Here is a 23,511-nt window from a genome sequence, read left to right on the forward strand (position 1 = left end):
CAAAGTAAGAATTTATTTTTTTTCATTTTTTGAAATAAAAAGTATGGAGAGTAAATAAAGAGTATAACAAATCGTGACAAAGTGAACAAATACATAAATCATTTTCTCGTTTTCCAAAGTGCGCTTTCAGGGAAGGTGTTGTGATCAGGATCCCTTAAATTAGTAAGAAACTCGGGGACCCCCAGTTTCTGATTACTGAATGTCCGTTGGGGGTGTTGGGCGAATTCAAACTAAAACAAACCCTTGGCTGACATTTCCACGAACGAACCAACAAACAACCAGTAGGCGGACCCGGTTTGATGAGACAAGCCATATACAGCTAGTGCCCCTCAATTACTCCCTAAATCCCAACTAGCATGTGTACCAGCAAAAGGCCGGCCAATCCTCATGAGCTAAGTCAGTGACATCTCAGAGCTCGGAATTGACTAAGCAGTGCAGCTGACAGTTGCAACCTCCTACACTCAGAAACAGGGTTATGATAATCCCAGCATGGCAGGTTTGTTATCTTTGTTGAGCGCAAGTGTGTGCATATTCCTACGACCAGATCCCAGCCAATGGCGAGTCGGCAGTTGCTGCTGCCTTGCCGAGTTGACTTCCAGAGCTGCCGCCTATATGTACAGCTTAGAATTGGACAGAGATTCTGCAGAACATTCGGTTCCAGCAGCAGTGTCTCCTCCTCCCGACACGCAGAATCTGCTGTCCAATCCAACCCAGGGGTGCCATCAGCTGACAATGTCGAAGGTTGGTGATCATGCCTTTTTCTTGTTCAGGTTATCTCTGAATTCCTTCCCATCCATGAACCATTTGTGCTGAATGCTTGTGTTGTCAATCAATTACTCATTGCAGAAGATAGTGATCAAAGCCGACCTCGTTGGCCAAAAATGCAAGAGTAAGATCCTGGCAGCTGTTTCCAAGCTCCAAGGTACCGATCTTTCTATCCATCAAACAATGCTGCCTGTTCAACAGAGTATGAAGGCTGATACATTGATACCGTGTGTGGCCAACCATCCAGGGATCAAGTCCTTGGACATCGACGCCGAGAAGTGCACGCTGACGGTGGTGGGCACCGTGGACCCGGTGTGCGTCGCGCTGAGGCTCAAGAAGAAGTGCTTCGCGGCGTCCATCGTCAGCGTGGAGGACGACAAGCCCAAGGACAAGGACAAGGACCCCTGCAAGGAGGCGTGCGAGAAGCTCTGCAAGGCCAAGTGCGAGAAGATCACCTGCTGCAAGGAGTGCAAGGAGAAGTGCGAGAAGGAGTGCAAGGACAAGTGCGAGAAGGCCTGCGAGGCGTGGCTCGGCAAGGGTTGCTGCTCCTGCGGCGGCTGCAAGCCGAGGAGCCCCGGCTTCTACTGCAACCCCGTGCCCCGCTACCCCTCCCACTACGGGTGCCCCAGCAGCTACCCCTACTACGCCTGCTACGAGGAGAGGTCACCTGATGGAGCGTGCACCATCCAGTAGGTTCGGCGAGTTCTGCAAACCGTTCACCGGTGGAGACATGATGGTCTCCAGGAGTTGTGTCTTGCTTGCTTTGTCGCGTTGGTGGATCTTTGCTCTGTGGTTTTAGTTTTTGTTCATTGTTTTGCCCATTGTACTATGTGTATGGTTTGAGACTTTGGATGGTTCTTTCTCACTGAAGATGGAGTATATGCATATTGGCATTAGTATGCTGCATTCCTGTTGTGGCCTGGTTGTTTTAGGCAGTATGTACATTGTACAGATAGTCATGGCGTTGAGGTTTCTTCTATCACGGATTCGGTTGTACTGGGTCGTCTAGTTAGATTTTCGGGGCTGTTCAGGATCCTATCTTTTCTTGCTTTTTTTTTCTCCTTGGGTCGTTGTTGGTCTGTATTTCTTACGGTACAAGCATCCGTTGTAGTCACGCCGTTGTAATTCGCCTCCTCTTAAGAAAAAACGTGCTCAAACACGGTCGCGAAGAGAGTGTTTTTCTCTTTTCTCTCTAAATTAAAGATAATACATCACAAGATTTGGCTCATTTTTGGCTCCACAACTGGTGTGGAAATTGTGTTGGCCGCAGAGAATGACTCGAAAATGCTAACAACATTTTCGTTTCTGGTTTTAAAAAATGTAGATTTTATGATCAAGAAAAAAGAGAGGAGCGGAGATAATACACCACACAGTGCAAACCAAACAGAAACCTTGTATCAGGACTACAATTCAATGAGCACATATAAAATAAATCAATTCATAACCAACCAACGTGAGAAGAAGGGCAGTTATAAGAAGAAACTCTCTAGGCCCACAAAAGACAAGGTAAGGTGCTTTGTTAAAACGGGTCAATGCAAAATATACCAAAAGTCACCAAGGATAATTGAATCTAAGCACTAACTATCACCAACTGTAAACAGCATAATTGACGCCGTGGGTGGGACTCTGGATCATGGACCTGTTAATTGTCCTGCTCTAGCTCGAGAGTGAACAACGTGTTCATAAATACTACTGTTTTTTGAACGGCGCCCGGGGGGGGGGGGGTTCGGGGGTCGGTCTACGTGAGAAGGTAAAGAGAATGAGGTAGAGACTAGAGACTAGAGAATACAATTCGCAAGCCATTCACGCCAGGCTTGCACTTCCAGTCGTAGCTTCTTGTAGGGGGAGCACCAAACATCAATATCCTTGAGAACCCTCCGTAGGATGTCCACCGGCGAGGAGTACTGACGTTCAAAAATCAGTCCATTTCGAGCCTTCCAGATATGCCAGAGGATCAAAAGTAATATGTCGACTTTGACCGCTTTTGGGAGGGCGACTGCCAATTCACCTTCCCAGGGACGTCGAAACGTATCGCCAAGGATGGGGACATGTAATCGCCCCAGGTACCTATGGCAGCGCTGCACCCAACAAATATGTGCTCATCAGTTTCAAGCACCCCATGGCAGCGCTCACATTCAGGGCTTTGGTATTTCGATGAAAAAGGTGGGCACGGGTGTTCAGTCGACCATGGAAGAGGAGCCAAGCAAAGAATTTTATTTTGGAAGGGATCTTGATCGCCCAAATTTGTGCCACATCCGCAACAGGAGCAGAACCGTGGAGAGCTAAGTATGCCCCTCGAGAGGATAAGGGCTCTCTCTTGTTGGTTGCGAGGAGACGAACATCCGCTCTTTCATGAGGAGCGACGTGAGCAAGACAGTCGGAGAGCATCAAGAACTCCTCGTTCGCCGCACGCGTAAGCCATGATTGAAGGAGGGGACGCAAACCCGAAGCCAACACCGAACGCACGCTAACGGCGTGCTGAATGCAGTGCCAGTAGAGCGCCAGAAAGGTTTCAGCCAAAGTAGTGTTGAAGATCCAGTGATCATGCCAGAAGGACGTGTGACTTCCTATTGGTGATATGCCCAAGAGCCCATCATCACAATACGGTTTAAAGATCCAAGAGGATATTGATCCAAGAGGGATTAGGGTTACAAATGGGCATATGAGATAAAAGCCCATTAATACGCCCTATATATACGAGGGAGGGGCTAGGGGGCGAGACCCCTGTGAGCCGCGCCACCTCCTAGCCGCCGCCCCTCCCTCTCTCTCTCGGCCGCCGCCCATGCCGTGCGTGCGGTGCTAGCACACCAACGCCCGGCGTTTCATCCCCGTACGTGTGGACTCCGTGGAGGTGCTGCTGCGACTGCTGCGCTGATCGGCTGCTGGGATCAAGTACGAGGAGCTCGGTTCGTGGGACGTGATCGACTACTTCCTCTACATCGACGCGCGACTTATTCCGCTGCGCTGCGCGTCTAGTGGTAACGATCTATGATCTTCTACTCGCAAGCATCTTGGGTATATGTGGTAGTGATGCTAGCGTAGCCTACCTGTTTACCTACAGTGGTACCAGAGCCATCTTGTGTAGTTTTTGGTCTGGATCATTAGCATATATGTGATATGTTGTTGTAGTAGATTGGATCTATTATTTTTGCACGGTTTGATTAGATCAATTGGTCATAAGGGGTTAAAACTGGAGCGAGTTGATTGCGCGGCATGTGACAAAAGATTAGTTCATGTTCTTTCTCTGTTATGCATACGACATGTCCCTACCGGCTGGAATCACCATCACGGACTAACTGTGTGCATAGTCAGCAGATTGAACCAACAGATCGAGATCATGTGTAGATGCAGTCTCTCAAGTGCAAAGTTTGCACGGTCAATGTGATTGACCTAGTGAAAATTGATGCATTATGAATGGCTCGGATTTGAGGTGATGCGATCACTCTGATGAGATATTCATAGGGATTCCATAGATGCTATCTGTGTAATTCCGTGAGGTTTTCAGGGCGCTGCCCTGAGACCCGCGGGGGGCGGCTCCCCCCTCAACCCCCCGCCCGCTGACCGCCGTTGCTTTCTCGCTATAGCGGCTTCCTAAGCGCTACTTTGGTAGAACATGTCGTACGCCTAACTTATTTTTGCAGGATGTGATGTGAATGGTATGGCCTCAATGTCATGTGATGATGTATGTGATGATTTGTGCGGCCTGCGTGTCACAAGTTAACACAACCGGGTTGAGGTTGCACCATTATTGTATAACGACCTGCGTGTCGACTTGTGATGTTTGAATCCTCATGTAATTATTTCACTAGCTATTAGATGTAGTAGCTTAGTATCTTTTCATGGAGGCTTCAATCATGATGGTGATGATGATCACCACAAGACAGGATGGATGGCAATGGAGGTCACCTTGGAGCCATGGCGATGGAGCCCATTGTGATGCAAGAGGCCATACTATTCACAATATAATATGATTATATGCCTGTGATGTTTATTTTCCTATCATACTATTCTTTCATGCTTTTACATATGGTGGATGCTTTAAACATGATAGAATAGCTTCCCTCAGAAAAGGTTGAGTTTTTTTATGCCTTTTACCAATAGCTGCACCTATAAATTTTGATCGTTGTGTGGTAGGTTTACCAAAGTAGAGTACCCTCAGCTATCACTTTTGTATAGGGTGGATGTCGGACATTTACAAGCATAGTATTGGTTTACTCAGCAAAGCTATCAAAACAGTTTTGGGCTTTAAGGCATAGGGTTGGGGCCGGGGCTTTGGATGCCACCCAACAAACAAGAGTCACATAGAGATGTGATTAGCAATTTGTTGCTTACCTGTATCACTATTTTTCTAGCCGTGATGCTAAAGCTCACTAGGATTTTAGTGATTATGGATCTTGAACCACTATATGTCATTAGAGGGAAGATGACTTTGATATAGTAGGTTGTCTTTTGTTAAATCAGTTAATGAAAGTCTTTACATAAACTTAGTGCTGAAATCTTGCTTTACTTTAATGTTGTAGATCATGTCTGCCAGTAACAATTCCGCTTTCAATTTGTGTTCTGTTCTTGAGAAAGAAAAGTTGAATGGAACAAACTTTATTGATTGGTACCGCAACCTGAGAATTGTTCTCAGGCAAGAGAAAAAGGAGTATGTTCTTAAGCAGCCATATCCTGATGATCTCCCTGACAATGCAACTGCTGCTGATCGCAGAGCTTATGAGAAGCACTGCAATGACTCACTTGATGTCAGCTGTCTGATGCTCGCCACCATGTCCCCTGATCTGTAGAAGTAGTATGAGCATGCGGATGCTCACACCATGATCGAGGGGCTGCGTGGGATGTTTCAGAACCAAGCCAGGACTGAGAGGTTCAATATCTCAAAGTCCTTGTTTGCGTGCAAGCTGCCAGAAGGTAGCCCAGTCAGTCCTCATGGGATCAAAATGATTGGTTACATTGAGACTTTGGACAGACTTGATTCTGAACTTCACCAAGACTTGGCTACTGATGTTGTTCTCCAGTCGCTCCCGGCGAGCTATGAGCCTTTTATCATGAACTTTCAGATGAATGGCTTGGGTAAAACATTGAGTGAGTTGCATGGGATGCTAAAGACAGCAGAGAAGAGCATTAAGAAGAATCCCAATCATGTGATGATGATTCAGAAGGGGAACAAAAAGAGGAAGCGTTGGACGCCTCCTAATCCCAAAGGTAAAGGTAAGGAAAAGAGTTCCAGTGGTGAGTCCTCGGGCTCTAAGCTAAAGCCAGCACCTAAGGCCAAATCTGGCCCTACTTCTGAGGATGAATGCTTCCACTGTCATGAAAAGGGACATTGGTCTAGGAACTGCAAGAAGTACTTGGAAGAAAAGAAGAAGAAGAAGGGAAGTGAGACTTCCACTTCAGGTATAAATGTTATAGAAATTAATATTGCATTATCTTCCAGTGAATCATGGGTATTTGATACTGGATCGATGATTCATACTTGCAAATCGTTGCAGGGTCTAAGTGAGACTAGAAGATTTGCAAGAGGCGAGTTGGGAGTTTGTGTCGGCAATGGCGCAAAGGTTGCGGTGTTGGCGGTCGGCACCTACCACTTGTCTCTACCCTTCGGATTAGTTTTGGAATTAAATAATTGTTATTGCATTCCTGCTTTGAGCAAGAACATTATTTCTTCTTCATGTTTGGAAGAAGTTGATGATTTTAAGATTGTAATAGAGAACAAATGTTGTTCTATTTTTTGCAATGGTATTTTTTATGCTCATTGTCCATTGGTGAATGGATTATATGTTCTTGATCTTGAGGATAAATCTGTCTGTAATATTAATACTAAGAGGCTTAGATCAAATGATTTGAATCCCACTTTTATTTGGCATTGTCGCTTAGGTCATATAAATGAGAAGCGCATTGAACAACTCCATGAAGATGGATTGTTAAGCTCATTTGATTTTGAATCATTTGACACATGTGAGTCTTGTTTGCTTGTAAAGATGACCAAAGCGCCTTTCACTGGTCATAGTGAGAGGGCGAGTGACTTGTTGGGACTTGTACACACCGATGTATGTGGACCAATGAGCTCAATAGCCAGAGGTGGTTTTCAGTACTTCATTACTTTCACTAATGACTTTAGTAGATATGGCTATATCTACTTAATGAGGCACAAGTCTGAATCGTTTGAAAAGTTCAAAGAATTTCAGAATGAAGTACAAAATCAATTAGGCAAGACAATTAAATTTATGCGATCTGATCGTGGAGGAGAATATTTGAGCCTTGAATTTGGTGATCATTTGAATCAATGTGGAATTATTCCGCAGCTAACTCTGCCCGGAACGCCTCAATGGAATGGGGTATCCGAACGGAGGAACCGAACCTTGTTGGACATGGTTAGGTCCCTGATGAGCCAAGCTGATCTTTCATTGTCATTTTAGGGTTATGCTCTTGAAACTGCTGCGTTCACACTGAATAGGGTTCCAAGTAAGTCTGTTGAGAAGACACCATATGAGATATGGACTGGGAAACGTCCCGTATTATCTTTTCTCAAAGTTTGGGGATGTGAGGCTTATGCCAAACGTTTGATGTCAGATAATCTCACTCCAAATTCAGACAAATACTTCTTTGTGGGGTATCCTAGGGAAACCAAAGGATATTATTTTTACAATAAGGCGGAAGGCAAAGTGTTTGTCTCTCGCAATGGTGTTTTCTTAGAAAAGGAGTTTCTCTCAAAAGGATTTAGTGGGAGCAAGGTGCAACTTGAAGAAATTCAGGAAACACCCGAAACTGTTTCAGCACCCACTGAAGATCCACGGGATGTGCAAGATGTTGCACAACCCGTAGTTGAGGCACCAGCCCCACGAAGGTCTATAAGGGCACATCGCGCTACTGACAAGCTCAACCTCCTTATTACGGAGGAGCGCCACGTATTATTGATTGAAAATGATGAGCCCTTGACCTACAAAGAAGCAATGATGGGACCCGACCCCGACAAATGGCTTGAAGCCATGGAATCCGAGTTAAAATCCATGCATGATAATCAAGTTTGGAACTTGGTCGATAAAATTGACAGTGTAAGACCTGTCGACTGTAAGTGGATTTTTAAGAAAAATTAGATATGGATGGAAATGTTCACATCTATAAGGCACGATTGGTGGCGAAAGGTTTCCGACAAATTCAAGGTGTTGACTATGAGGAAACATTTTCGCCCGTCGCAATGCTAAAGTCTGTTCGGATTCTCCTAGCAATTGCCGCATATTATGACTATGAGATATGGCAAATGGATGTCAAAACCGCTTTCCTTAATGGACATCTAAGTGAGGATGTGTATATGACACAGCCTGAAGGTTTTGTCGATCCTAAAAATGCTGGGAAAATATGTAAGCTTCAGAGGTCCATCTATGGATTGAAGCAAGCATCTCGGAGTTGGAATATTCGTTTTGATGAAGTAGTCAAAGGGTTTGGCTTCATCAAGAATGAAGATGAGCCTTGTGTTTACAAAAAGTCTAGTGGGAGCGCACTTGTGTTTCTGGTCCTATATGTGGATGATCGGAAATGATATTCCAATGCTTGAAGCCGTTAAAACCTCATTGAAAAAGAGTTTTTCGATGAAGGATTTAGGAGAGGCGGCTTATATTCTGGGTATTAGGATCTATAGAGATAGATCAAAAAGGCTAATTGGATTAAGCCAAGACACGTACATTGACAAGATATTGAATCGGTTCAATATGCAAGATTCCAAGAAAGGTTTCTTGCCAATGTCACATGGCATTACTCTAAGCAAGAGTCAGTGTGCTACGACACCTGATGAGCAAAAGAGGACGAGTACGATTCCTTATGCTTCAGCCATAGGGTCGATCATGTATGCTATGCTTTGCACGCGCCCAGATGTTTCCTTTGCTCTAAGTGTTACGAGCAGTTATCAGTCAGATTTCGGTGAAGCTCACTGGACAATTGTAAAGAGTATCCTTAAGTACTTGAGAAGAACTAAGGATATGTTCCTAATATTTGAAGGCGAAGATGAGCTCCTTGTAAAGTGTTACACCGATGCTAGTTTTCAAATAGACAAAGATGACTCCAAATCGCAATCCGGTTTTGTTTTCTGCCTCAATGGTGGGGCAGTGAGCTGGAAAAGTTCCAAGCAAGATACGGTGGCTGATTCAATGACAGAGGCCGAGTATATTGCAGCTTCCGAAGCTGCAAAAGAAGCTGTTTGGATCAAAAAGTTTGTTTCTGACTTGTGTGTTGTTCCTAGTGCGTCCAGTCCAGTGGACCTCTATTGTGATAATAGTGGTGCCGTTGCACTGGCAAAGGAGCCTAGAACAATTAAGAAGTCCAGACATATACTGCGGAAGTATCACCTCATCTGTAACTTTGTTGAGAGAGGTGATGTGAAGGTTTGCAAGGTGCACACGGATTCAAACGTTGCTGATCCGTTGACGAAGCCTCTCCCACAACCAAAGCATGAGGCGCACATGAGATCTATGGGTATTAGATACTTACATCAGTGATTCTAGTGTGCATCGGAGATTTTTGTGTCATGAGTATGTTTATGTAATGATAAATAATTGTTATTTGTTCCATGGATGATTATTTTTTTACATTGATTATCAAGTATGTGACTTGTTCGTGAAACTCTTTGTTGACAATGATATGATTCTAAATTATCCCTAGTTTATGTCGTTGTGTGGGACAACAACGACGTTGAGACTAGCACATGCATTAATTGATGATCATATTTCACGGATCATGGATATGGAGATATCGGATTAATGATGTGGACACATGTTGGTGAACATGGTGTTGGATTGACCCACTCCAAGACAATGTTGGGATTGTTATTTTGTATGTGCCATCAATTGTTCTTGAGTGTTATACCTACTGGATCCTTAGACCTGAGATCGCCATTGTTTCTCACTGTGTGTAGTGGTGCATCTTGGGGCTGCTAAACGCTACTCCGTGACTGGGTAGTTACAAAAGTAGCTTACAGGTGTGTTATGAAAGATGAAATTTGCCCCTCCTAGATAACGGGAGAGATATCTCTAGCCCCTCGAGATAGTTGGATTTGAAAGTGCATGGCCATGCCAAAGTGATTAAAGAGTTAATCATGATGACTAAAGGTTAGTTATGAATAGAATCCACTATTAGATCGAGAGAATGGTCGAGCTATCACAAAAGTGGCACGCATCTCGCTTTGAGCTTGACTGGTATCGTGTGGCAAACGGATCGGTGTATGAGTATATCTAAGGTTCGGCCGATATGATATTTATGTGTATTTGTGAGTCACTATGCCCTGCTAGGTGCCGCTATTGACTTGTGATTCGGAAATGATTTCCGATCACGACCACCTACACATGAATCTAACGGGTCACACACTTAAGGGGTTTGGAATGTTGGAAAGCTTGCCTGTATGATTGTCTCTAGTGCAAGTGGGAGATTGTTGGTGATATGCCCAAGAGCCCATCATCACAATACGGTTTAAAGGCCCAAGAGGATATTGATCCAAGATGGATTAGAATTACTAATGGGCCTATGAGATAGAAGCACATTAGTACGCCCTATATATACGAGGGAGGGGCTAGGGGGGCGAGACCCCTGTGAGCCACGCCACCTCCTAGCCGCCGCCCCTCCCTCTCTCTCTCGGCCGCCGCCCATGCCGTGCATGCGGTGCTAGCACACCGACGCCCGGCGTTTCATCCCCGTACGTGTGGACTCCGTGGAGGCGCTGCTGCGACTGCTGCGCTGATCGGCTGCTGGGATCAAGTACGAGGAGCTCGGTTCGTGGGACGTGATCGACTACTTCCTCTACATCGACGCGCGACTTCTTCCGCTGCGTTGCGCGTCTAGTGGTAACGATCTATGATCTTCTACTCGCAAGCATCTTAGGTATATGTGGTAGTGATGCTAGCATAGCCTACCCGTTTACCTACACTTCCATCGCCAAGCATGACAGTCGTTAGAGAGCGGTATCTCGGGAGCTCCTCTTTCACAAGCATAGTCAGGTAAGAGCCGGGGATTCCAGTGAAGTGAGGCCTAGCTTGGGACAGAAACCAAGTTTTCCACGGCAGCAGGCCAGGCTCATGAATTTTGTGAACGAATTTCATAAGAAGGCAGTGGTTTATATCCTCCAAGTTCTTAACACCCAGCCCACCATCTTCTCGCTTCTGGCATACTCGCTCCCAAGCAACCAGGCAGTTTGCACCGTGACATTTTTCTTCTTTGGTACAAAGGAAAGCTCGTCGTTTAGCATCGAGCAGTTCTCGCACACCTTTCAGTAACAGGATAGAGGACATGTAGTAGATGGGCAGACTCCCAAGGACAGCATTAACCAGGACAAGGCGCCCCCCTGAGCTCAGCAGGCGCGCCTTCCAACCAGACAGATATTTGTCAAAGGAGGTGATGAGGGGTTGGAAATCAGATGGCTTGAGTTTTTTTTTTGGGGGGGGGGACAGAGGGAGGCCAAGCAGCGGCGGAGGCAGCGGTGGGGCGGGAGGGGCTCAAGCCCCCCTACCGCTGTAATCTCCATGAAGCCCCCCTAAGCCCCTCCTACAAATTTGAGAAGGAAGAAGAAGGAGGGGAGGGGCTAGAGGAGGAAGAAGGGGAAGCAGCCCCTCCTGCCTTGATTCCTGGCTCCGCCACTGAGGCCAAGATAGGTTTGATGGAAAGTAGAGAGTGCACAACCTAGGACATTTGCCATTGCAGAGGCAGTCGCATCATCGACATTCATAGGGACAAAGGTAGATTTGTGGTAGTTAATGGTGAGGCCAGTTGCCAGGGGGAAATCATCAAGAATGTTCTTGAGCACATGCATGGAGGAAACATCGCCTCTAGTGAGAATCAATGTGTCATCTGCATACTGAAGCACAGGGCAAGGAAGTAAGGCATCTACTGGGTGAAAGAGCTCGCCGTTCATGGAGGCATGCCGAATGAGCTTTTGAAGGACGTCAGCGACGATAATGAACAAGTACGGGGAAAGGGGGTCCCCTTGCCGAAGCCCGCGGCGACATGTCATCCATCGGCCAGGCACTCCATTCAACAGAATTCAGATTTTGCCGCTAGTAAGAATATTAGAGACCCAACCCCTCCAGCGTTCATCGAAACCACGAGCATGTAGAATAGCATCAAGACTTGGCCAATCCACCGAGTCAAAAAGCTTTCTTGAAATCTAATTTAAGAACTGCAGTAGGGACTTTCCGTTTGTAACAACAACTCAAAAGGTCAGCTGCATAGACAAAATTCTCAGCAATGCTTCTCCCATGAATAAAACCAGTCTGATCATCGTCCACAATCATCGGGATGAAAGGTTTAATTCTATTCACCATCACCTTTGAGAAGAGCTTCATGGGGCAGTTCTGCAGCGAGATAGGACGGAACTCGTCTGCGGTCCGAACGCCCTCCTTTTTTAGGTATGAGGACTAAGAGGGCGCGGTTCAGACCATCCAAGTCCAGAGTGCCATCATAGAAATCATTAAAGAGTTGTTGAACGTCCAGGCAAATGGAAGGCAAAAACTTTCTGTAAAAAGAGGGACCGGAACCATCCGGTCCTGGACTCGCTCGGGTGTCCATTGCAAACAGAGCTTCAATGATTTCCGAAGAGGAGAAAGTGGCAGAGAGTGCAGGCGAGTTGACATCCATTTGTCGGTAGAGGTCAAGCAGATTGAAACGTCATTCAGTACTGCACGCACGGTCAAGCAAATCTGAATAAAAGTTGTAGAGAATGGTGCTCTTTGCATCATGAGAAGAGGTAACTAAACCATCAATTTCCAGGCACGCGATAGTGTTTTGTTGGCGTCTGCCGGATGCCACAGCATGGAAAAAGCGTGAATTTTCATCCCATTGCAAGGCAACGCGAAGGTTGAAATGTTGGTGCCATTCAAGGTTCTCGGAGTAAATAGACCACAGACCTTGTACAACGAGCAGCCGGAGCGCCGCTTCATTTGCCTGAAGAAGAAGCACCTCTTCAAGCAGGTCCAGGGCATTGATCAGGATTTTAATGTCCTGATGTCGCTGGTTCAGGAGAGTTGGCGACGAGACTAGGATCTACAAACACTGCGGCAGTGTTTTAAGTGTGTAATGAACATGTCCCATTTAGGCTATTTCGAGTGATTTTGGTGATCGAGTGACAATATAATCAATGTGACTAACGAGTTTTGCAAGATCATATTTGTAGGATTCTTTAGATCCCTTAAATAGAGGCCAAATCATATCCGAGACGTCCAATGCACTGTCGAGACGTCCAATGCACCGACGAGACGTCCAATTCACCGACGAGATGTCCAAACCCGTACTGACACTTTAGTCGCAATGAAAAATCAGAGAAGAAATCAGAAAAACTCAGTGAGACCGGATAATCTGACGCTCATAAGAGAGTAGCGTCGGACTAACCGACACCCCCACCGTCGGACTATCCGACGCCTTTGGTCTGCTCAATTCTGAAAGGTTCTGGGTTCTGAGTTCAAGTGCGACCGGATGATCCGACGCAAGCAAGGACCCCGTCGGACTAATGGTCGGATCAACGTCCAGAGAGCTTGTCAAGGGCGCAGCAGAAAAGCCTTCAGCACCGGATAATCCGACGCCACGTTGGACGAAATCGTCGGAGTAATGACATCAGCATTACAGGCGCAGAAGGAGCAAAGTCTTCAGGATCGGATGATCCGACGCCCCGTCAGAGTATTGCATCGGACCATCCGATGCCTTCTACATCAGCAGTTAGAAGACCCAACGGCTACCCAAGGACACAGAGTGGTCGGATGATCCGACGCCCTTGGTCAGAGCACCGTCAGATTATTCGACGCCTTACGCAGAAAAAGGATTAACGGCTCTAAACGGCTAGTTCAACTTGGAGGGCTATATATCTGGTTCCCCCGGTTATTTCAAGTTTGCTGGAGTTTAGAGAAGTCCCACACACATTCAAAAACACCTCCAAGCCAACCCAAGTGATTAGTGATCAAATCTTTAGGTTTAGCATATCCTTGTAAGTGAGAGTGTTAGGATATCTCAAGTTTGAGTGTGATAGCAATGTTGTGTGCCTTGTGTGCTGTGCTTGAGAGCTGCTCAAGCTTGTACTCGGTGTGGTGGCCATTCTTGGAGTCTTGGTGACTCGCCGGCAACGTTTTCGACTCTCCGGCTTGGTGTGGAGCGGCGACGACATTTTTGTGCAGGGGACGTGGAGACCCATCCTTCTTGGTGAAGCTCCTTAGTAGAACCCGGAGCCAAAGTGACCGTGATTGTGTTCACAGAAGAGACTTGATGGTCGAGAAGTAATACTCTTTGTGAATGCTTCAACAACGTGGATGTAAGTGTGCCTTTGTGGCTAACCGAACCACGAGATAAATCCTCACGTCAAAGAGCTCTCATCCCTTCTTTAAGCTTCCGCATTTATTTATTACAATCATTGTATGCCTTTACTTTCATATAATAGTATCTTGATAGGATTGGCTATATGTTGCATAACTCTTTTGGGATAAGATTTTTATACTAGTTTAACCATAGTTGCACATCTATATAGCATGATATAATTTATGTTTTGTGCAAAATAGTTGGAGCTTGAGGTTAAGGTTTTTAATTTGTCTAATTCACTTCCTCCCCCTCTTAGACTACGTGCACCCGATTCCTTTCAAAGTGTCGCACAAAAGATTTGGCCGTGGAGCCAAAGGCGGGCCGCGGGCTGGCCAGGCTGACCAGGATCCACCTTCATAAATACTACTATAGTTTTTAAATACTTTTGATTGTTTGTATGCTCCAAAATTTAGTTTTGAAACCACGGTATCCCAAGATCATATATATACTCGTTTTCTGGCGGTTCTAAAAGAACCCAATCGACGTCGTCTCCATCTCTCCTCGTCCTCGTCCTACGTCAACCGGCCTCCTCCATGGAGAAAATTAAGCTCTAATGCTCCATACACGAACAAAAGCCTTACTAGTACTTTAGTGATACTACGACTGCCTGTGAACCGCGCCGGCCTTTTTTCTGCAAACAAGTCCATCTAGTAAACGTCCATACGGACCATACCAAACAGAGACAAATTGAGCAAGCAAAGATGAAGCTCGAATACCACCTGTTCCCAAGTATTCTGCTGGGGGAGGTGTTGTCATCATCCGGATCACTTACTTTAGTGAGCCGAGACAATCATACGTGCATGCAACTTCCTGGTCGTCACCCACCGAAGACGCTTGCTGATGATCGAATTCAAAACTAAAACAAACTTGTGGTCGGCTGGTGTTTCCACGGCGAGAACAAACCAACAACCCGGTTTGATGTGGCAACCATATACAATCCCAATCCCTAACTAACATGGTGTACCGTACCACCAGCTAGGGATGAAAATGGGTACCTAATGGTGTTTTTTTGGGTCAGCTAATTAATTATGATGGTATACCACTCTAGTTAATTTCTCCTCCCAAATTATTTATGCATAATGTCATTCTAGTTTATTTTATCAACTTTTTGAGCCAACCCGATAACCCAAAAATTATCTAATTTACACCCCTACCACCAGCCGAACCCCACTAAAGTCAGTGACATCTTCAGAGTTCAGAGCCAGGATGGATGGTGCAACCTCCAGCATTCAGAAACAGTGTCACCGGTCGTGATGATTCGTCGAGGAGAGGAAAGGTGTCAGTATATTCCTAGGACCGAGGTCCCAGGTCCCAGCCAATGGGGCATCGGCAAATGCTGCCTTGCCGAGTTGACTTCCAGAGCAGCAGCCACCTTATTTGAAGAGCTTGGGATTGGGGAAGGATTCTCACATCATTCAGTTCCAGCAGCAGAGTCCCCTTCTCCGGACACTCAAAGCCTGCGTCTACCCAGGGCTATCATCAGCTCAAATGTCGAAGGTGCCTGACCATCATTTCTGTTTCTGAATCTCTGATCACGAACCATCTGGTCTGACGGGTGTTGTGATGTCCAATTCTCCATCACTCCTTGCAGAAGATAGTGATCAAAGCTGACCTCGTCGGCAAAGCATGCATGAGCGACATCCTGTCAGTGGTCGCCACGCTCCAAGGTATATCTAATTTCTCCATCCGTCTCTCCAGCAGTAACGCCTCATGCCTTTGTGAGTGACAAAAGAGTCTTGGCCATGTCCGTGCCCTGCTCCAGGGATCAAGTCGATGGAGATCGACGCCGACAAGTGCACGCTGACGGTGGTCGGCGCCGTCGACCCGGTGCGCATCGCGCAGAAGCTCAAGAAGAAGTGCTTCGCGGCGACCATCATCAGCGTGGCGGACGACAAGCCCAAGCCGCCGGAGCCGAAGAAGGACCCCTGCAAGGAGGCCTGCGAGAAGCTCTGCAAGGAGAGGTGCGACAAGATCGCCTGCTGCAAGGAGTGCAAGGAAAAGTGCGAGAAGGCGTGCAAGGAGAGGTGCGAGAGGCGCTGCAAGGCGTGGCTCGAGGGGGGCTCCTGCTCCTGCGGCCGCTGCTGCAGGACGAGCCCGGGCTTCTGCTACACGCCCGGCTACCCCTACTGCGGCTGCGGGCGCGGCTGCGGTGGCTGGCCAGGGCCCTTCGGCTGCTAGGAAGGGAGGTAGTAGCCGGGAGGAGAATGCATCATCATCATCACCATCATCAGTGTGGGTTATTCTGGAGTCCAGTATGCTGCTATGGCTCGTCCATGTTACTATTTCATCATGTACCTTTGTGCATTTTCACTGCATTGGTTCTCTTTTTTACTATGCGCATGTGGTTTGAGACTCTGGATGATTAGGTCAGTATCTTGCAATGTTGTTTGTGGATTTGCTGTGTACCTGTAAAATACTAATGTGTCAGTCTCTATGGGGTAATTCTATTCTTCAGATGTCAATTCTTCAGTGTGGATTAATGATTGATTCAATAGTTAGAGGCTACCGTCTTCCAAAACATAAATGATTCTTGGATTCTTCTCTTGCTTGTGCTCACTGCTCACTAAATAACGTACAAGTGTGACACTAACAGCTTGTCAGGACTACTTAATATAAAATGGTAAAAAGGGAAACAAACTTCCCAGTTCAAAGATAACAAGGTTAGCGACTTATCATGGCAACTTTTCACTGCATTCTATTCTATTCTATCAAATGTGAGAATAAACATGTCTGACAATGATGTGGTGCGTAGCAGGTAAATAATTCATCATCGTTCCATCTACAAATTAATCAATGTTTCCAGCCTCTATTCTTATGACAACTACAAGCACCTAACTTAAAATCAAGTACCATTAGAATATATTTATAATGAGCAACTCTATCTTTGATAAACAAGCTCTCTGTTCCTGAGAAAATAATGCAATCTACGGGGGATAATCCGGCGAGAACAACTATGGAAGAAGATAGCCATTCAACCTTCGGATGACCTGAGCTCTTGTAGAGCAGCTGTCACATGCTCCCGAACAAGCTCAATCCTCTTGAGATAAACCTCAAGCTCCAGAATCTGCTGCTGCTTCCATTTCTCATCACCGGGCATACCAGGGTTGGGGCCGGCAGCCCCGGAACCAGGGCCAAGAATGTCAAAGCCACCAATGCCGCCAAATCCCATGCCAAACCCCAATCCGAGTCCAGCCTGCCCAGCAATAGCGACGGAGCTGATGAACTCCCTCAGCAATGGTGTGAGGACAGTCCGGACAACCTCCTCGGTGCCGCCACCGCCATTAGCTGGCATGGACGAAGGTGTCGCCGCCACCGGTGAGACAATTGGCACTTGCGCCGGATGCGGCGGTGCAAATGCCGGCGCCAAATTCACGACGGAGACAACGAGCGGCTCCTGAACCACGTCGTTCAACATCAGCGCCGACGTGGAAGGCAATGCTGGCGCCTCCAGCTCTTGCGCCGTCCTCCTCCGCACGCGGCGGCCTCCCCTGCCCCTCGGCGTGGGCGCGGACGCGCTCCCGCCGCCGCCGCCGCCATTCTCCATCGCGTTAGGCAATGCGGCGGCGGCGGGGTTGATGTCGTCCTCGTCGGAGACGTCGCCGGCGGCGGCGGCGCCCTCGCCGCGCCTGAACGCGGGGCGCCAGATGTGGCGCGCGACGTCGTAGATGGCGCCCTCGTGCGCGCTCCGGAACGCGAACGCGGCGCCCTGCGCCGCGACGCGGGCGGCGCAGACGCGGTACTTCTTCTTGAGGCGGCGCAGCTTCTCGATGAGCTGGCTCTTGGTGAAGTCGAAGGAGAGGCGGCGGCGGATCTCCTCGTAGAAGGGCCCCGTGTCGTACTGGTGCGACGCGAACGTGGTGCCCCGGCGCGCCGTGAAGTCGAGGAAGCCGCGCAGGATGAGGAGCTCCTCCTCGTCCGTCCACAGCCGCTGGAACAGCCGCCGGGAGTCCTCCGCGGAGCCCGCGCCCGCGCCCTGCGCCTGAGGCGGCGGCGGAACCGCGCCGGTGGGCTCGGGGGCGGTGGCGGTGGCGGTGGCGGCGTCGGGAGGCGGGGCCGAGGTCGCGTCGGTGAGGGGTGGAGGGTCCCGGTGGTTGGCGAGATCGGAGTTGGACGCGTCGGTGTCCGTGCCCTCGTCGTCGTCGCCGGCCGAGGAGGAGGCCGCGGCGGCGAGGGGGTGGTGGTCGGCGGCCTCGGCCATGGCTGGGTCGGGCTCGGTTTGGGGTCGGGATTGGATGGGGGAGAGGGGGGGCTTGGTTGGAATCGGTTGCCGGATAGGACTGGGTCCGGCTGGGACGAGGCGTCGCCCGCCGCCGCCGGGGCTGCGGTTCTGGCTCGCTCCCTTTCGCTGGCAGGTGGGGTCCGATCTGCTCGTGGGGACCGCTCGTCATGGCCTCATAACGCCCGGAGACAGGTGCGAGCCCGGCGTCCGGGGGCGCCGTCGAGTGATGTGGTTGTGGTGGATAAATTGCGTGCACGCATGGTGGGCCCGGGAAGATCCGGTCCCACATGTAAGTCTGTAGTGTGAATGATTGATCATGAATGCGATTAATTCTTGGACATCTTGGAAGTTGGAACTTGGGCCATGTTTGGATGTGTAGTGAAAATGTTTTGATGAGAGAGAAACGATGTTTTGATCACTAATTAGGAGTATTAAATACAGTCTAATTACAAAATTACCTCCACAACTATAGTACTGTAGCAGTTGCTCTAGCTAATGAGGCCTTTGACCGCACGATCGGAGGATGATTGAGCGTGGTTACTGTAGCATCACTGTAGCCAATCATGATGGAACTTGGCTCATTAGATTCGTCTCGAAAAGTTACACCCATTCTTAAAAAGGTTTTGCAAATAGACTTCATTTAATAATGCATGCGGGCATTCGTCTTTTAGTGCAAAAATTTTTATGGATTCATCCAAACACGGCCTTGGAACAGATCGTCGCCACAGAATGGCCGTCTGGCAGAAGTGCAGAACAGCACAATGGAAATCCCGCGGCATTCATAAAATCCCCCATGGTGTTCATCTTGAACAGAATACTCCCCAACCTCGGGCTCCAAACAAAAACGAATCTTGATAAGGAAGGGGCATACAAAACAATGTAATTCCCATGTATCAACTTTTAGTTTTAATTTGTCATTCAGTGTCTCCTAGAGTTTTTCTAAATTTCACTCTCTAGGGAGGATGGGGGAGGGAGCCTCTGAGAGCGCCCCTGGCGCTCTGGCCGACGACTCCGCCACCACCGCCACCATCCCCGGCTCCGGTGATCCACCCTCCTTCCCTCACCTAAGCTCTCCCCTCCCTCCTCTCCTCCCCTTCCCACCTCCCTGCCACCCACCTTTGAGCCCATCGGTGCGACTGTCCCTCTCCCCTACCGTCAGTCCCGACGTCCTCATCGTCGGGCTTTTCCACCCCCGGGCTTTGCCGGCTTGCTCGAAAACCCCCCGCAGCCCATCCGTGCCTGCTTCTGGGAGTCTTTCCGGCAACTCCGGCTTCATCTCTTAGGCTCACCGCACCGCCGGGCGTCGTCGCTTCAATGGAACCCCGCCTCCAGGTGTGTCCTACTCCGACTTCATCCTTTTGCACTTCTACCAGTTGGTCGTCCCCGCGGTGCCGTGCTCTCCTGCATCCCTTGATTGTACCTTATGGGTCAGACCTGAGCCTGGCTTTGGCTCTCCCTCGAGGATTCAAGTAGCCAACGCTCTCAACTTTCACTTCTCCCGTCCTTCATTTCGTTTCACAGTTCCATGTCCCAGTCCTGGGGTGTTCTCCGCCTGCACCGCCAGCCAGAACACGGCTGCTTTCATCGCCTCGTGCGGTCAATGCAGAGTTGGGTCGGTCTCCCTTCTCCTCTTCTCCACATTCGCTTCCGCCATGGCTGTTAGGCCTGCTTCTGGAGAGCGGGACAGTGACGTCACGGTCGCGATTCAAAATCCCGAAAGCGCGGAGGTACCTGGGCCTCATTTCGAACCTAGGCCTCATGCCGACGGCCCACCCTCTACCCCTCGTCCGGCATTCAATTGCCTCCCACCCTCTTGTCAGGCGCGCCGCTCTCCGCCATTGCTGCCGCTGTGCCAAATCCGCAGGAGATCTGGGATCCTCGCGCCCTACCCTGACTCTCCCCTGCTACTAACTGGCTGCCCTCCTGTGAAGCATTCATCCCTCAAGGATGTGCAGTCACCTCCCAGGGATGTGTAGTCACCTCGCGCGCCGAACGGAGGTCCATCTCCGCGCGCGCCGAATGGATGTCACTCCGGTCAGGCCTGCGCCTCTACGCAGCTCACCGGCGACTCTAATCTGACCTCCCATCCTTGTGCAGCGCGACCATACCTTGCGGCTCTGCTCACCCCCGCCGCGCCTATAAAATCCCCCACTGGCAGCCATCTTCGTCGTGCCCGTTCGCTGCCTTCTCTCCACCACCAGTGCTTCCGGTGTCTCGCCACCGATCACCTGGTCGACGCCTGCAGGGACCCTGTCAGGTGCCGCTTGTGTCTTCGCTACGGCCACCGTTGAGCAACGTGCTCAATTGCGGGCCCGGCAGCGCTATAGGCGCGGACCACTAGGCGGGCGGCGCGCCCGCCGAGCAACAACTCCGACACCCCGCCACGGCCACGCGCTCCGTCCCCGCTCAGTGCACTCTAGGCTAGGGCCTCGGAGATCAGGAGGTCACCGACGATCGACGGCCGGGCTTCTGGCGTGGGCGGCCTCTTCCACACTCCCCCCTCTCAGCTCGGCTCCCGCTCCGATGCTGATCTCCGGGGGCGACGTCGCATTCCAGCCGTCAGGTTTGCCGATGTCGCCTCTTCTCATGGCTCCGCCACCCTTCACCACCGCCAGCCCGGTGTTTGGCGTTCCGCCACCCCCCCCCCCCCCCCCCGCTGCTGCTGCTCCACCCTCTGGCGATCACTTTGCCGCCGGAGACGACTTTGCCGAGGTCCACATGCCCCACGTGGACTTGGGGCCAAGTCGCTGCCTTGCTTACGCCTTCGTCGAGCCTGGGTGCGCTGACCCCGGGCTCTTCATCCGCACCGCTCTGGAGCACCGTGGCGGCGACCCTCCCATCCGGCTGGCTCCCTTCTCCCATGGGGCTATGATGGTGGTCTTCCGACATCAGCTCTTCCGGGAGGAGACCCTGCGTCGCGGTCCGCTCTGCCTCGGCGGCCACGTTCTACGTCTGGTGCGCCACGAGGACGCCGACTTCAGGTTCGTCTGCCGCTACCGCCGACTTGCGATGCTCGCGACGACCAACTCCCCCCCTCCCCGAGTTCTAGACTCGTGAGCACATCACCCGTGCCTTCCAAGTCTACGGGCCAGTGTGCAGCATCGACAAGGAGCGCTTGAAGGTAGTGGCGGATCACCTCAATAGCGAGCCGTGCGGCACCGACATCGCCGTCTTCTCTGCTGTTCGGGTCCTGATGCTCCTGGAAAATGAGCACGTCGTGAAGCCTTCCCTGGTGGTCCGCGGGCTTTGCGGCTCGCTTGCCGGGATCGCCAAGGTCCGGGTCGTGCGGGTCTGGGTGCGCCCGGACGGCGCCCCGCTCCCCGTCGATGACGAGTTCTCCGACTGGGGTGACGACGATGACGGCGATCACTCCCCTGACGACGATGACTCCAGGTGGAGCTTCTTCCTGTCTGGGGCCACCCCCCTGGGCCTCCTGGGCCTCCGTGGTTCTTCAGCACAACACGGTCTGGGGGTGGGGGCTCCCCCGCGAGCGCTTTTTTCTTTTTTATATTAAAAAAAATCAAAATTTCAAAAATACATGTCCGTTTTGAAAAATTTCAAAAATACCCCCCGGTCGCTCAAGTAACGGGCGACAGGACCCTAATGTAATTTTTTTTTTGGAATTTACAAAGAGGTCCCTGGCCGGGGGAAGGGGGCCTGTCGCCCCCCCAGGGGCGACAGGGGTCTCCCACCCTATATAAGCCCTGGCCTCCATTCCCTTCTCATTTGAGCCTAAAAATTCAGAAAAAAAAGAGAGGGGTGAGGAGAAGAAAAGCTGCGAAGCTCTGCCGAATTCCGCACTTGTGATCTACTGGTAACTTCCGTATGAATCCGTTGATATTGTATAACAATTTAATTTAATTAGCGGATTAGCTGAATTAGATTTGGTGCTTTAGAACACTCGTTTAGTATTACAATTTCAGTACTATTACAGACTTGTTTTTAAATTAATTATGAATTAGAATAGAATTATGACAGTACCTTATTGATATTGCAGCATAAAGCAATAGAATTATGACAGTACCTATATTTTCACGCATCGATTTGTTATACGATAGGTGCATTATTGAAATCATTGTTCGTCATTTGGCGCACCATACTATAGCGCCAATGTCTTCGTCAGGATCATCCTACATTCCGTTGAGCAAGTGTGAAGCCACCGTACCCAAAGGAATTGATGTGCCAATGTGCTTCTGCGGTTCGTTATGCAAGTTCATGCAATCTGAGGTTTTAGAAGATGACTACGGCATGAGGTTCTTTATGTGTGAGAACTACGAATATGATCCACCTAAGCAATACGGCAAAGACTGGGCCAAGGTAGCAGGACAACAAACGCTATTTTTCTTTGTGACCTAACATTGAGTTATGATTCTAACTTTTGTTGGACAAAGTCTCCTCCACCTCTTTGTGATTTTATGCAGTGGTTCGACACCGTTTAGTCGTAGCAGGCAAAGGACTTTGTGGAACAACAAGCAAGGTGGGCTGCAGAACGTTGGCGCCGAATGAAGCACGAGGAACAGCAAGAGGAGAAGCGCAAGAAAGAGCAAGAAGAGATCCGCAAGAGGATGGAGGAGGTGGATCGTAAGGTGGCGACAGAACGTGAAGCTGACAGGGAGAGAAAGCGAGAGAGGGCACGCTGTGCGAAGGAAGCCGGGCCCGAAGCAATTAGGAAGGGCAAATATCCTCGGTGCACTCAGTAGAGTAGTACCATGTAATCCCGGCATTTTACATTCCATAAGGCATGGTAGGTTTAGATGCAACAAGAAATTACATTGTCGCGTGCACATGCCACTGCAATTAGTTGTTTATGTTTTCAGTTGAGAGATTGACTCTGTGTGTTGTAACTTTTACCATTAATTTGCAGTTGTAGCCGGGAATCTATGAAATCTTTGAACTTGTCCTTAATATTTTCGGAGCTTTTCATGTCACTAGAATACTAAAAAGCACACATTTAATTAATATAATGATAAGAAATAAGGACTAAGAAATGCATTACATAATGTGAACCATCAAGTTTACATCATAATACAATGGTAATGAAACACACATCACACATGCAGTGGCATGGCAGAACCCGTTGCAAACTACGGTAAACAGATTCTGGACTAACCTAACATGTCTTAGGTAATTTAAAAAAACACAACAAACACAACGATGCAACATGTCACTAGCACTAGGGTAGTCCTAGTAGCCGTACCCCCACGTAG

At 49.1% G+C, this 23,511-nt stretch overlaps 3 protein-coding genes across 3 annotated transcripts; 2 read left to right on the top strand and 1 right to left on the bottom strand.

Annotated features, from left to right (window-relative positions):
* The first annotated feature begins 234 nt into the window (after positions 1-234).
* LOC120676520 lies at positions 235-1,636 on the top strand. The gene is made up of 3 exons (XM_039957846.1): positions 235-741; positions 847-922; positions 1,013-1,636. Exons 1-3 carry the CDS (start codon positions 490-492, stop codon positions 1,456-1,458), a joined length of 774 nt encoding a protein of 257 aa, XP_039813780.1. The 5' UTR covers positions 235-489; the 3' UTR covers positions 1,459-1,636.
* Positions 1,637-15,499: 13,863 nt separating this feature from the next.
* LOC120676544 (heavy metal-associated isoprenylated plant protein 2-like) lies at positions 15,500-16,507 on the top strand. The gene is made up of 3 exons (XM_039957873.1): positions 15,500-15,582; positions 15,677-15,752; positions 15,848-16,507. The coding sequence occupies exons 1-3, from the start codon at positions 15,574-15,576 to the stop codon at positions 16,261-16,263; spliced, it is 501 nt and encodes a 166-aa protein (XP_039813807.1). The 5' UTR covers positions 15,500-15,573; the 3' UTR covers positions 16,264-16,507.
* Positions 16,508-16,812: 305 nt separating this feature from the next.
* Positions 16,813-18,382, bottom strand: LOC120676499 (probable transcription factor At3g04930). Its single transcript, XM_039957818.1, has one exon. The coding sequence runs from the start codon at positions 18,281-18,283 to the stop codon at positions 17,057-17,059; it is 1,227 nt and encodes a 408-aa protein (XP_039813752.1). The 5' UTR covers positions 18,284-18,382; the 3' UTR covers positions 16,813-17,056.
* Positions 18,383-23,511: the final 5,129 nt, after the last annotated feature.

This window comes from Panicum virgatum, chromosome 5N (genome assembly GCF_016808335.1).
Source record: "Panicum virgatum strain AP13 chromosome 5N, P.virgatum_v5, whole genome shotgun sequence".
Classification (NCBI taxonomy): domain Eukaryota; kingdom Viridiplantae; phylum Streptophyta; class Magnoliopsida; order Poales; family Poaceae; genus Panicum; species Panicum virgatum.